The 15077-nt window shown below is 42.9% G+C and overlaps 1 protein-coding gene across 14 annotated transcripts in view; it reads left to right on the top strand.

Moving 5' to 3' along the window:
* Positions 1–14186, top strand: part of KIAA0232 (KIAA0232 ortholog) — an 81664-nt gene extending 67478 nt beyond the window's left edge. For 10 of the 14 annotated variants that reach the window (XM_084850800.1, XM_084850796.1, XM_084850798.1 and 7 more), the window contains 5 exons: positions 6270–6374; positions 6688–6762; positions 7001–7099; positions 9235–9329; positions 10257–14186. In XM_084850800.1, the coding sequence (XP_084706926.1) occupies positions 6270–6374; positions 6688–6762; positions 7001–7099; positions 9235–9329; positions 10257–10436 (554 nt within the window). In that variant the 3' untranslated portion in view covers positions 10437–14186. The remainder of the gene's footprint in view (positions 1–6269; positions 6375–6687; positions 6763–7000; positions 7100–9234; positions 9330–10256) is intronic. The other 4 variants (XM_084850793.1, XM_084850792.1, XR_014790316.1 and 1 more) reach the window with 3 other exon arrangements.
* Positions 14187–15077: the final 891 nt, after the last annotated feature.

The raw sequence follows: 15077 nt of genomic DNA, 5'->3' as shown, positions 1-15077 counted from the left end.
AGGAAGGAATCTTGCCTGAAACCCTGGAGAGCCACTGCTGGATGGACCCAGGTTCTGACTCAGCATAAGGCAGCTTCCTATGTTCCTATGAACAGAAAGCTTTAATAAAAATAGTTTTTGGTTGTTTTTTAAGTGGAGGGGAGATAAATACTACTAATGTATACAATTTTATGTATACCTACTCAGAAGCCCCATTATGTTTAATGAGGCTCACCCTCAGGAAAGTATGCATAGGATTCCAGCACAAGTTACTTTTGCAGGGAGGTTTGCACCTTGATGTCCTGCATGTTTACTCAGAAATAAGTCCTGAGTTGTGAGCATGGTACTGCAGGCTTAATACAGTGCCTACCCAATTCCATCTAATGAATTGACTATCCTTTCAGCTCAGTCCTATGCATATTTTGTCATTTGTGGGTTTTGTTTTTTGCATGAACTCTAGCTTCAGTGGTGAGGGAATGGCACTTAGTACTTGCTCAGAGTATCTCCATAACTTAGCCCGAGTTCTGCAAACAGACTCATTGGCTGAATCCTGGTGAAGTCTTGGCACACATAAAGTTATGGGGAGGAAGATACAATGAGAGCTTGTGCATAACAAGGAGGTAGAGCAGAGTTGCACCAAACAAGACATCTGTTTTTATGAAGAGTTGCTGGAGGATGGTAGGATGAGGGATGGTTGCATGGAGGGGAATAGAATTAGTAGAAGAATGTAAGTGCTCAGTGGTGAAAGAATAGCATTTTACATATGCTCAGAGGCACTCTATATTTAAGAACATAAGAAGAGCTGTGCTGCGTCAGACCAAGGCCCATCTAGTCCAGCATTCTGTTCACACAGTGGCCAACCAGATGCCTATTGGAAACCCACAAGCAGGACATGAGTGCAATAGCACCTTCCCACCCATGTTCCCCTGCTGCTAACATTGGTGAAATGTAAATAAATTCTAGTCATTCTAAATTTGCATGTATGTATAGCCTTCAGAAACTCTGCAGGTTTCTTGCCTGGGGGACACCTCTAATGATCTGTGCATTTTCATACAAATTTACCCAAAAACTATCGGGGAAGGTTGGAAGGGAAGGGAAAGTATATCACTCCCTCCCCCAAATTGGAGAACTCCCCTGCCACATGAACTGCTGGACCTATCCTTCTGAAACTCTGCTGGTTTCTTACTTAGGGACACCTCTAGGTTTTCAGAACAATGGTCCACAAGGAAAATAGGGAGATAAGTATATCCTCTTTTGGAGACCAAAATGTCATGGCCACCTTTGCCCAAAAACCCTTGTGGCTATCATTTTGAAATTTGGCAGACATGATCTCTGATGGAGCAATGAATCCTGAAATTTTTTTCCAATTCTTCCCAGGTATAAAAGTGTTGCTGGCAGCTCCCTTTAAAAGAAAATCAAAATATAAACCCTGCACCGATTTTTTCTGACATTGGGCAGGTATAATCCCCTTCTAGGGGGCTACTATGCCTGAAATTATCATCCAGTTCTGACCAGGAGAAAAATGTTAGTTTTTTTCTAATTTCCCAGGGTAGTCAGCAGGAAGCATAAAGACTCATTTTTCCAAACCTTGACTCAGGTTTGGTGCTGAGCTGAAGTGGACCGACCACAAGTTGGCCAGAGCAGAAGTGGGATGTTTTCCAAAACGCTGAATCGGGGTCTGAATTGAAATGGGGTGGGGTGTGAGTGCATACTACTTACGTATGTTAGTAATCTATACACACATGCGAGCACACCACATGCACACACCACACACACATGTAGAGGTGCGGTTAGACTCAGATATATATTATATGCAAATTTGTGTTATGAGCCTGTGCCCTGGATCTTTTAAGAACTTAGCAATGCCTCTAGCCAGAACAGATAGAAGGCACTTTCACTTATTTTTTCTCTGAAAAAATGAGGGAAGGGTTTCCCTTACTAGCCATCATTTACGTGGGTGGATGAAGCACCAACCAACAATACTGGATTGAGTCTGTTTGTCCTCATGCAGTCCATTACCATTCAAGCACTGGTTTAGGACAGCCACAGACTCACCCATGTCTGATGGAAAAGAGAATGCTTAGTGTCATCCTCATGCTGGTGACATCTCAAATCAAATTTCCAGATGACCTCTCTCACCCCCCCCCCAGCACTTTCATGTTGATGTTAAAGAACAAAACCCTGCAGAACCCCAAAAGGATGAGCTACCAAGGGTTTAAGCAGTAATCCCCCATCACTACATCCTGCAACCGGCCATCCAAGCAGGAGTAACAGAGCCTTCCACACCCAACTCAGGCAGCCTATCCAGAATATTGAAAGCTGCTGAGAAGTTAAAGAGAATCAACAGGGTTGCAGTCCCCCTGCCCCTCTCCCTCTCCAAAGGTCATCCCACAGGGTGATTAGTGCAGTTTCTGTTCCAAAACCAGGCCTGAAACCTGACTGAAATAGATCTAGATTATGAACTTCCATTGAGTGTCTGGCATAGGCTGGCCACTTCTCTCTTGCCTTCCTCACCTGTTATCAAGGCCCTATGGTCTCTTGTTGCTGCAAAGCAGACTTGGAGCACTCTGAAGAGTGCTTAAGAGTGCTTCTTCCTCCTGCCAGCCTGTTGTCCCCTGAAACTCCCATGGACCAAGGTACTTGTATCCGTTTAGGGATCCAGCACCATATTTGTAAGCTAAACATGGGTCCAGAAAACTGGCAGAGATTAAAGCAACTGGGACGGGAGGTGGAGGAGGAGTTAAGGTGAAAACAGGTTGTGAAGGAAAGGGTTAAACACCCCCTTCCCCTTCAGTTCTCCAAGTGTTGGGCACTTTGCAATGAAGAATGGACAGTTGGGCTATAATGCAAATGGCTGCATAGTAATAATGTACTTTTCCCCTAATCTGCACCCTATTCAGGAAATGTTGCAAAACTAAATATAGCTGGTTTTGTTAGACTTCCTTGTAGTACATAGTATCCCATTTTTTGTTTTTTAATCCTAAATTCATTGTGTATACGCCTTTTCTCTCCAAAGATGTGTGTCTTGAGAGATTAACCTTCTGTTTGGGGGTGGAGCTGTAGAAACAAAGAAAAGAGGAGATGTGAAAAGCGCACTTGAAACAGTTTCTTAAGGTCCGATGTATTTCAAGTCAGAGGATTAAACAAGAGCAACTGAGCCAATTTTATCAAGTGGTAATCTGTTGTATAGCAAGGTTTTATTAGAATGTTAATTCTTCTTTTTTTAAAGTATTACATTGTGTAAACTACCTTGGGACCATAAGATAAAGGGCGGTGTATAAATATTTTAAATAAAAAAGATGACCTTAAATGTCCCTTGATGGAATTGACTCCAGTTTTTAAACATTTGGGATCTGGCCTTTGTTCCTGTGCTAGTGCCTTTCTTTCTTTGTGGGCAGGGCTGTGACAAAGAATGTACCATTTGGAAAGGTAAGGGGCAGTGAAGACAATTGGGGAAGGAGGACATTATACAAAGAATGTGAGATAATACTCAGTGGAACATGCCAACATTCTCTCACTTCCCTTTCACAATATCTCCTTGTCTCCCCCCGCCCTTTTCTTTACTGCCTCTTACCTATCTGATGATACTCATTTCAGAGAAAATCAGTGCTGAGAAACTTAATGTTTGGAATTAATGCATAAGTTTAAGACTGTGTAAATAGAAATAAGAAAATGCAAAATCAAGCCCTTTTTGCTAATGTCCAAAATGATCATAGAATAGTAGGGTTGGAAGGGGTCTACAAGATCATCGAGTCAACCCCCCTGCTCAGTGCAGGAATCCAAGTCAGAGCATCCTTGACAGATGGCTGTCCAGCCTCATCTTGAATGCCTCCAATGTGGGAGAGCCCACTACTTGCCTAGGTGATTAGTTCTGTTGTTGTATTGCTCTAACAGTCAGGATGTTTTTTCCTGATGTTCAGCCAGAATCTGACTTCCTGTCACTTGAGCCCATTATTCTGTGTCCTGCACTCTGGGATGATTGAGAAGAGATCCTGGCCTTCCTCTCTGTGACAACCTTTCAAGTACTTGAAGAGCACTATCCTAGCTCCCCTCAAGTCTTCTCAAGGCTAAACATGCCCAGTTCTTTTAGTCTCTCTTCATAGGGCTTTGTGTCCAGCCCCTGATCATCCTTGTTGCCCTCCTCTGAACCCTCTCCAGTTTGTCTGCATCCTTCTTAAAGTGTGGTGCCCAGAACTGGACACAGTACTCCTGATGAGACCTAACCAGTGCTAACTAACTAACTAACCAGTGCTAACTAACCCTAACTAGTACTTCCCGGGATTTGGAAGCTATGCTTCTATTAATGCAGCCCAAAAGAGCATTTGCCTTTTTTGCAGCCACATCACATTGCTAGCTCATATTCAGCTTGTGATCTGCAACAATTCCAAGACCCTTCTCGCTTGTAGTGTTGTTGAGCAAAGTATCACCCATCTGGTATCTGTGCATTTGTTTTCTTTTTCCTAGGTGCAGAACTTGGCATTTATCCCTATTAAATGTCATTCTGTTGTTTTCTGCCCAGAGCTCCAGCCTATCAAGATCACCTTGAATTTTGTTTCTGTCTTCCAGAGTATTAGCTATCCCACCCAATGTTGTGTCATCTGCAAATTTGATCAGCATTCCCTGCACCTCTTCCTCCAAGTCATTAATACAAATGTTGAAGAGCACTGGGCCCAGGACTGGGCCCTGCGGTACCCCGCTCGTTACCTCTCCCCAGTTTGAGAAGATCCCACTGATAAGCACTCTTTGAGTCTGATTCTGTAGCCAACTGTGGATCCACCGGATTGTTGTTTCATCAAGCCCACTTTGGGCTAGTTTGCTCATCAGGATATCATGGGGCACTTTGTCGAAAGCTTTGCTGAAGTCGAGGTATATTATGTCCACAGCATTCCCACATAGATGAGTCTGACACGATTTCTTTGTAGCTCCGCTTGGCGGTATCATTTGTTCCCACATGGATGAGAAGAAAGGGGTACCTGTCAGTGGGCTTTATGAGCGCAGGCAACCTTTCAGTCACGTCTCTAATCTGTCCACCCGGCAGACAGCATACCTCGTGAGTCCATGGGTCTTCGCGACATACTTGGGTTTTGATCCCACACTACTCCTCTTCCTGTTGTTGTAGGCCTTGGTTTCATCGCGTCTGCTTGGCTGACCTTCAGCCTCTTGCTTGCTCTCATGCAGGTTGCCCTGTAATTCTTCCTCTGCAGGCTGTCCTCCAGTCCACTGCCTCCACTGGTGCCGAGTGTCTTCTAGTTCTTCTGCTCCTGACTGTCACCCTTTTCCAAGGAGTATCCCCTACTTCATTTTTTCTCACCTCAGCATTTTCCTCTTCTGCCTCATCTTGCTGTTGCTCTTCAAGCTTCTGGTCTTCCCTTTGCTGCTGTAGTTCCCCCATTCTGTCCAAGAACTCTTCGTGTTCTCTTATTTCCTGGAGGGTCGACAGTCGCTGCTCCAGTCCACTTACTTTTTCTTCCAGCAGCGTGATCAACTTGCATTTATTGCAGGTGTAGGCCATGTTGTTCTCAGGCAAGAAAACAAACATGGCACACACCTTGCAGGTCACCACCACTGGAGAGTCTTATCCTTCCATAGCCTCTAGTCCCTTTTTGTGTCTAGCTTTGTGGTTGTTCTAGCGTAGCCTGTGCCTTGCCCTCTACTCACTGCAGGTTAAAAACAGAGTCCCACTGGTATAGAAGTGTGTGTAAAAGACAATTTTTTTAAAAAATGAAAAAAATGTTGATTGATTGATATATATATATATATATATATATATATATATATATATATGAATGAATGATGGCCTTAATTTGTGCTTAATTAAGGTTTGTACCTTAGTTTGTACCGTGTACATCTACAAACCTAATAGTGCAATTGGATCCTTGGTTTCTTCCTGGTGGGTGGGATATGATCACTACAGAATCCCCCTGCACCAGTACGTAGAAGGAGATGCTGGTATAACAATACTATCGCACCATTGTTAGATACCACCATGACATCATCAGTGCAAGGGGGAAAAGTGGGTAGAGTTGAAAATGTCAGAGGGGAGGAGTGGGCTTTGCTCACCCAGGATTTGCTCCTGCCCCCTGTACCTGTGCAATGTTATACCTACGAAATGGTTGGTGTAAGAGTTCAAATATTTGCCATTTGGAGCCAATGGAGGGTTCTAGATGACTGTATCACTCTGTCGATGTGCCCATAAAACGATGAGAACTTGGCAAAAAGGTACTTTGTACTAACAGTCAAGGCTAACATCAAATAGAGTAAGGGCCAACAGATAACTCTTGCGTTCTCAGACTCCTTTCAGGTACTCTGCTTCTGGACTCCAGACACACACATGCACCAGGAACCTCAACTCCACTGCTGCAACTGGGAATTAAAAGACAAGGCAACCCAGATAGGTAATTAAGGGGGGTGTTATTCACCTGGGAGGGGGTCCATATCTCATAAGCGCTCCAGGATGTGCAGAGCACTCACACCCATGACCAGAGGGTCTTCCCTATCACTCTAGGAATAGTTCAGTAATGGTGTACTGGCTGAATTCTCCCTTACTTAGTAGATTATAGTAGTGTCTCCCACAAACAACATGGCAGGCAAGTATACTTTTTGCAGAAAGGGGGCTCTATTGGACCCAAATCCCAGTGACACCCACTTTTTATGAAAACCAAGCAATCTAATGCTAGCCAAACGCCAATAATATATTTTTCCTTGCAGGGTCAGAGCCAGGACACACTGCAGAAGACCAATCATTGAAGAAAGAGTTCCAGTGCAACTCCCTACATTTGAAGAGTGAGTATTGTGTCTGGAGCAACTTTATCTCCCCAAATATAGACAGCAGGAGGACTACTAGGTGAGTGCCTACTTGCTGAGAGAGTGGGGAGACTAGCTGAGGTGCATGGAATGGAAAAGCTATGTGATTGCACCCTTTCTCAGTTATCAGTACTCATTGACTAGGTTCCATGTAATGGCTGCATCTGCAACAGATCTTGGGCAACACCTTCCCCATGTTTCTCTTGTCTCCCTTCAGGTAACCAGGCAGTCATCCAGCATACTCAGAAGCAAGGATGTTCCCCACATACCGTGTCCTGCAGGCCACAAGAGAGGTCTACACCTTCAGCCGCCGCCAGTGAGAAGCCAGCTATTCTTATATGGGGTTGCCAACATTTGTTCCTACATGGTTTATGGGTCTTTGAAAGCTGCATGTCAGTCAAGGGGGCAACTGTACTCAGCATTGGGACATCATGCTGGGGAAAGCTGCTCTCTGTCATGCAACTTTCAGAGGTGCAGGAATCATGCAAGAAAAAAAAGGGGCAACCCCCACTCTGTGGTGGTGTCAGAACTCACTCCACAACTGATATTGATCAATAAAACAATGACTGTGTCACTTTCCTTACTATGGCCAGCAGGAAGGGAAGCCCTTCCTCTTGTTACTTCAGTTGTCTTCGCAGGACAAATGATGGAAGGGATAATCCACCACAACAGCCCACCAGGGCTGAAGGTCTGCCTCTTTCCCATGACCTTGACATTGGGAGCACCAGCGGGAGTTCGGGACGTGGTCCCAGCACCTCCGTGTCCTTCTGACGTTTCTCCCCTCCTTCCCCAGTCACTGCCAGTGTGATAAATGAGGCAGTACTGCTGCCATAATGTGGAGGTGGAAATAATCAGCCGTTGACCAAATGACTGTAGAAGGTGAACTTGGCTAGATGTGGGCTGGGTAAAGTGAAAGACACCCCTGGGCATGAATGAGCTAGTTGTTTGCCTGAATAAGGCTGTAGGTCCATTACTGCCAGCCTGAGTGACTGGCTGAATGAATGGAGTGGGGGCTCTGCCCAGCCTCTTGTCTTGCTAGTCTAGCCAGGCCTACACCTGGGACCTCGTATCTGCTGAGCCTGTGGTGATCCGCTCAGATACAGCTCTCCAGAGGACTCCTTCAGTACTGGGCTGTATGGCTGGGAGCTCTGAGCTCCATATGTGGGGCTGCAGAGCAAGAAAGGGAATGTGTCATGGGCTAAGCCTTGAGAGACTAGTGGGGTTCCATACTGAGCCCCTCTTTTGTCTCTTCCTGTGGGATTGAGATGTTGTGTCTTGGACTAGGAAGCTTGGGTTCCAGTGGTGCTGCTGCCGCCCCGCTTTCCATGCAAAATTGTTTGTGGCAGGATGCTCAAAGGATTGGCTCTGTGCTGTAGGAGCCACACTTCTTATTTCCAGGGAGGGAATTGAGCCCACGTTGCATTGCTGTTCCCCACTGAGCTGTCAGCCGGGCACTGCGTTGCCTCCTGCAACAAGGGGGGAGGTCACACAGACTCGGATACCCAGCATATTGTGTGCAGTTAGGTGCAGGCGGTCTGTGTCCGCGGTGGGAATGTATGGCCCTTCAGTCCTGTCAGCCCTAGCCAGTATAGCCAATGGTGAGGGATGATGGGCATTGCGCTCCAGCAGTAGGTTCCCCACTCCTGGGCTACATGGAACCTTTATATCGCAACAGGACTGGGACCTATCTCCTGGGGGCCTGTTGCCTATGGGTTAGGTGTGCAGTTCTCCCCCCCCACTGGTGAGCTGTAGTTTCGGCTGGCTGCTATGACTGGAGTGCCACTCCTTCCTTCCCTGTTCTGTCCTGACTGTTACCCTGAAACAGGGTTGCTTGCAAGCTGCTGCTGCTGCATTTAAGCTGCCAGCGGACTTGAATTCCTGTGCAGATATCAGTTTCTCCCTTCCTGTCCACGGAACTATGGGAGGCTCTGATGGGGAGATACGATGAGCTCTTTCTGCATGTATGTGTATGTATTATATGTGGAAGGGGGCATAGACTGGGTTCTGTCCCAGCATCATAGTCTCCTGGCCATTGTGGCTTTTGTGTATGAATCATGGGGTGCACATAAGCACTGACGTAGCAAGATCATAGGATTAGCTAGCCCAAGAGATTCCTGTTCCACCAGTTTATTTAATGCGTATTTCTGTCCCACCCTTGCTTGCAAGGAGGCCAGGAGAAATAAAAATAAGATACAAAGAAATAAGATATGCAAGAAGCGATGCTTCTAAATCATGCTTTTATTCAGTTGTTTGAACTGATGGAACTGGCTACAGAGACCTCTGTTACCTATTAGCTTGTGTGGCAGTTCTGTTTGCCTCTGTCCTAACCAGAGGCATTTTATTTAGCGTCCAATAATTTTTTTGCCACTTAATTTAATTTAAAAAACCTTTGTAATGGCATTCCTGTTTTTTCTTTTCCCTCCCCAATTCTCTGAAACAAAATATTTAAAGAATGCTGTACAAATATCAAGAGAGAGAATGGTGTTGGAGAATTCACAGATATAAAAGAAATGCCACACAGTGAAGAACATCTAGATTTTAATATGGTAAGTTTAAAAAAAAATTGTTATGCCATCTAATTCACCATAGCCCTGATGACTGTAAATAAAGTAAAATCTGGAATACAAAAAAATCCCTCTTCATATTAAATGTATTTCATTCATAAACTTGTAATCTTAACTTGTTGCTTGAATAGAACAGATTAATCTGAAATAAGTGTGATTTCTGCAGAATAAATCCATGCCTTATTATGATTGCTTATTATGAAGTGGTGATGAGACTGGAGTTGGGTCGATGAAGCAGCCTTTAATCTGGAAGCTTTTTATAGAGGTATACTCATTAATTTTAAAGGCTGGGATCCAAATCAGCAGCCCCTGTGTGTGCATTTTCCTTTTCAGCCATGGCGGCTCAGACCACATTAAATCCTGTTGTAGATCTGAGGAGCCCAAGGGGCTGCAGAGCTAGCGTGAAGAAGGAAGTTCCACAGCGTGCATGAAACCCTTTTGAGTCCTAGCCGACATGTGTAATTGTAATTCAGTAATCCTAAGGTTTGACAATGGGTTGGATCCAGACTTGCCCTTCTATGAGCAGGAGAGCCCCTTCAGTTTGTGAAGGGAGCTGAGATCCAGTGGAGGCTTCCCACTGAAGGGAGGGGCTGGGCAGTGATTTTCACCAGTTCCCCCTTTCCCCAGCATCACCTCCACTGGATTACACAACCCTCCCCCACAACGTGGGAGGTTGCACTGGGACCTGAAGGGGGAGAAAGGGAAATCCCAGAATCACCACCACTGCTGGCAGTACCCCACTGTATGCAAACCTGGATCCAAGCCTTTGTTCGTGAACTAGGATTACTGTACAGAAGACATATGAAAGGTTTGGATGCATTTTTATTTGCTCTGAAAGAAGTTAACTTTTTCTCTTTTTGCAAAGCCATAATTCTCTGTGTTGTCATAATTCAAAATGCAAACCCGTAGGTTTCTTCTGTGCATGAAGCAAGGTGTGCAGATCCTAGAATTTCTGAAACAAAATCGAATGGCTTTAGGAAGAAGCTATATTCCAGTGACAGCTCCAGCTCTGAAGGCACAGCATCAGAAGGTGGGAATGGATGGACAGATCCTTGCGAAGAAGAACTTTTCTCTCGAACTCACCTGTAAAACCTGCAGAGTAGAAAATAGTTGGTTTAAGAATAGCATGAGATGGGAAATTCTTCCAGAGGGCCTGTAACTCAACAATTAATTGAGTTGTCCCTTCAGTTAATGGATTCAGAAGTGTATTTATCTTTCTCTTCTTGATATTTTATTTTCAATAGTTGGGATCATGGTCCCATTGAAGGCTTTTTTTCTCCCTCCAAACTGTTAGCTCCTTGGCTATTTGGACCTAGAGTAGATTGTGTTGTCAAATCAAGAATGGATGTGCATGTGATTGTCTTGGTAGTATCACTGCTCATTTGCATCCTAGCTGCAGTTATTTTTAATTTTAACTGTAGCCCTATCAGTATTACTATCTTACTAGCATTGCAGTGTCTACAACTATTCAGAGATTTTATCTTATGGCACATTTAGGCTTTTAAGATTTGGGAGATAAATACTTAACACTGTAATCTATTAGTGCCTTTCTGAATGTGAGAAGAAAGCATGTATGGCTTGTCCTGTCTTTTAAGATCTTATAACTCTGGAGTAGGAATACTTGGGCTGTGCTTTAGAGACTTTCAGAAACTGTGTTTTCTATTCTAGGATCTCCTCCTAACTCACATATAAACTAACACAGTTGAAACTATTGTTTGTTACATTCTTGCTAACTGAAGAAGCTAAGGATTTTTGCAGACATGGGGGAAAGAGACATGGTTTTCTGTCCTCTCCTCCTCTTGTTTTAGGGCTCAGTATTTCATCTTTTTCAGGGCTCAGCGTTGTAGAGAATTAAAAACACATGACGCTACAATTTGATCCCAAGCACCCTTACTTCAATGGTACATACTTGTAAGTGTACTGAGGGTTGTATCGTTAAACCCCATGGGGAAATAAATGGATTGTACACTTCGTTGCAAGCTGCAAAGATTTGGCCTGAATGACTGAAATGATCGAAGAGTCAAATGTTCAACACTTTATATGCAGAGGGTTAGTGCATCACTCAAAATAAATCCAGTGGCTCCTACAGTTAGCTACTATTGTGGCTCTAATTTAGTAAAACTTGTAGCTAATTTTGTGTCCTGAGAGAATGTTAGGAGTAAGTTGTGTGTTGTGGGTGGGAGTGGGAGTGGGGAACATGACTTACATGTGTGATTGCAGTAGTGATTGTTGCTTTATGTGACCTGCTCTTAAAGTTTATTTTAACATAGTCAATGCATCTGTCGAGTTGTAACTGTGCAAGACTATCAACTCCCTGTGCTACTAATGTATTATGCAAATCATAAAGCCAGGAGGAGCAATATTGGTTTATACCATTTCATAGTTTTAAAAAATGATCTATACAATAGCAGCATGTTTAAGACATCAGAAAGTACAGAAAGTTTACTATTGACTTGAAAATGCTAAGCCATTAATTTTGATAGGCAAGAAACTCCCAACAATTATAGTTGTTTGAAATGGTAAGGTGAACTGGCTTTGAAATTTTATTCTGTGCTAGAGAGCTAAACTGAATTTGAGTTTTGTTGCCTTTTCTTAATTGATAGTACGTGACTTAAGATCTAGGGTATCAACACCTTGTAAGGTTGCATGTATCCTTTCTGTTGAAACTTTGACTCCATTGGCTTGGTTTGTACTTTCCAGGGAAATGTTATTACTAACTGCTTTTAAGCTACATTATTTTAGCATTCATACAACAAATCTTTACAGTGTTGGGTTTTTTTTCCTTATTTGAGATTCTGGATAAGTTTTTTATATATTTACTTTCTTCTGGAGCTTCCTTTAAAAAAATATTGTATAGCACATGCACTGAGAATATTGTCTGTCGACATGAAAGCAAAAAGAACGAAACTGATAAATCCTAGTGATTAACTTAACTAGAGAGTCATTGTTAGAATAATGAATGACCAAATGGGAATATTTGTGGGGGGAAACCCACACCTTTTTAACTCAGCTTATTTAGATAGAAATCTCAGTGAGAGGGTGGTTCGTTACATTATGATTTAATATTTTAACACCTTTGAAAATGTACATGTTACATATGTGGGCAATAACAAATAATATTTATTTGTTTTGTAATTGAACGGATAAAATTCTGAAGCTTTCCAGTGAGAAGGTTGATGTGTGAGTTTGTGTTTTTATTTTTCTGCAAGGATAATTTAAAAGTGGAGATGCTGAAATGCACTGTGGTATGAAGCGCATTGCATATCCATAGCACTGAAGTATCAGTTTTTCATTCCTGGGCTGAATTTGTTTCTACTTTTTTGCTTCAAGTGGTTGTATTGTTCTGATTTCACATACACCAGAGTAACTGAATTTGTTTTTTGTGGAGTTACTTAACACCAAATAAAAGATAAAAGGACAGCTGCATTGTTTTGTTTTCTTAGATGAGCACTGGTACAGATCTGGGCCTTCTAGTACACTGCAGGTAGATAGCCAAAGACCACATCCCTCTACCTTTTCATTGGTGAACTCCCCACAAGAGGCTAGAATATTCTTTGCGCTCGTGGGTGATCCCGTTGTTTCATCTTTTCTGTTCCCCTCCCACAGTTCTCTTCACATCCCATCTCTGTTACCCTATGGCACACTGTTCATGTTCTTTCATTCGTTCTCTCGCTCTCTACACCCACATAGGTGTGTCTGCAGCCCTTCTGTTTTCCCTTGTTCTTCGGTCACCTTTGTTTTGTGTTCTTTTTCCACTTTGCTCCTTATCTCTTTTACTCTTAGCTGACTTTGGCAACAACAGTTCACAACAATTTTCACACTCCCAGGAATTGCCATTCTGAGGAAATTTTTGCAGACAGAAGTGGGCATGCGGTGTGGCTGGTTGGCTGCACGGGCTGGAAAAATGGGCACCAACATCCTTACTCACCTCTGAATCCAAGGAGAGGAACTGCTATGCAGGCGTTTGCCCCTCCTGCTTTTGATGGGCTTGAGCAGGCCTCACTTTTCCCACAAAGACATGAGAGAGAGCTGCAAGCAGCGGGTATCTGAAATTCCTTTAGGTAGCCATAAATAGGGAAGGTGCACTTTTGGCCTATCAGCTTTGTTGTGCAGGCCTCTCTACTGAAGAATTGTTCAAAACAATTATGTGGCAATAGGTTATTGCATTCATTGTAAATGGAAGTGGAAACTTTCATATGTTTCAGTGGTGTGTAGTGGGGAAGGGAATTGTGTGCGGCCCACTCCTCCTTGGAGCATGTTTTTTAAAATGCACTTCAAGTGTGCTGAGCAAAAGACACTCTAAAAACAGAAGACTCAAGTGTGGCAATTGTGTTCATACATAAGCTGTTCATTATGCATGTCCCTTATATCTAGGAGAGTACATTGTATCAGAAAAGAATAAATAATGATTTTATCTTTGTAAGCACATTATAATGGTAATTTGGGAAAAAAGAGATTCAGAGAGGATATGTGCTACAACTTCTTAAAAATATTTTGGTTTTATCAAGTTCATAGTACTATTAACATGAGTTATAAAACATAACAATCAAACCAAAGGAATTCATTAAGCATATATTAACAAGGTTTGAGAAACTTCCATCTGAGAGCTGTGTGTGCTACAACTTTTTTTTTTTCAGATTTGAAGATTGATTGATTTATGACCCTAGTTAGAAGATCTAGTAAATGTTATTAATCAGCTTAGTTGATCCCAGTATGTCAAGATTTCTGGCATAATCACATGTATTCATCTTCTTTCTGTCCTGTGGCATCATAACCTGCCAGATGAATTGAATTGTACTGCATTACTACAAATTAAAATGGTCAGGTGGCTTCTAAAAATGGTCTAAAAATTAAGTTTTCTTTGGGTATTATCTATGTTCCGGATAAATAATCTAGAACATGTTCATGAAGTCAAAGGAAAACGTAAGAGTAATACGTGTTTTTTTCTTTACCACCCCCCAAATGTGTGATAATTCTGCAGGTGGCCAAGATGATCTATGAAAGATTTTAAGCTTATGTTTTAATTGGTGGTGTTTTCTTTTAATAAATGGAACAGAGCTGTGTAGCCATGAGGGTTGGGGGTTCTCGGTGCATTCTAGGGTGTACTCCCGGTTCACAGGAAGCAAAAGCGAGGTCAAACATAGGCTTGTATGGAGCCCCCTGTAAATGGGCTATGCACCCTAGACCCTGCTTCAGTATCCTGTGAAATTTGCAGGCAGATGTCCAGGAGTTTACTGGCAGGCAAGTTGGTGTTGAATGTGTTAACACCCCCGAAGGTAGGAAACTTGAAAATGACTAATGTAAAATAATGTTTAGATTCCAGTTACTTCCCATATATTGTTTTTTTTTTCACATTCGTACAGCTGCCTGCCATTATAAGTGTGTTTCCTTTCCTGTACATATCCTCATCTATTCCTAGGAATAGTATGCTAATAGCTGTTACATAGTAGTGGTGTCCAGGGTGGCAGTGGAAATAAACTCCCACAAGTTGGAAAACCTGAGCTCATTATGACCAGAGCTCAAACACCCTCTGACATTCAGGTCTGGCTCACAATGGACTTTCCCCAAGAGCAATCCTGCTTACCACAGACTTTCCCAAACTTTTGAAAAGCAAATTGCCAATGTTTCAAGGAAGCATGATGTAGTAGTAATGGGGGACTTCAATTTCCCCGATATTTGTTGGGAGACAAATTCTGCAAATAATAGTCCCTCCAAGAGATCCCTGACTTG

This window comes from Heloderma suspectum, chromosome 4, assembly GCF_057233095.1.
Source record: "Heloderma suspectum isolate Gila_16-S chromosome 4, 16-S_ref, whole genome shotgun sequence".
Lineage (NCBI taxonomy): Eukaryota > Metazoa > Chordata > Lepidosauria > Squamata > Helodermatidae > Heloderma > Heloderma suspectum.
Note: the sequence above shows the minus strand (reverse complement) of the source record. Positions and strands in the feature narration are given on the sequence as shown.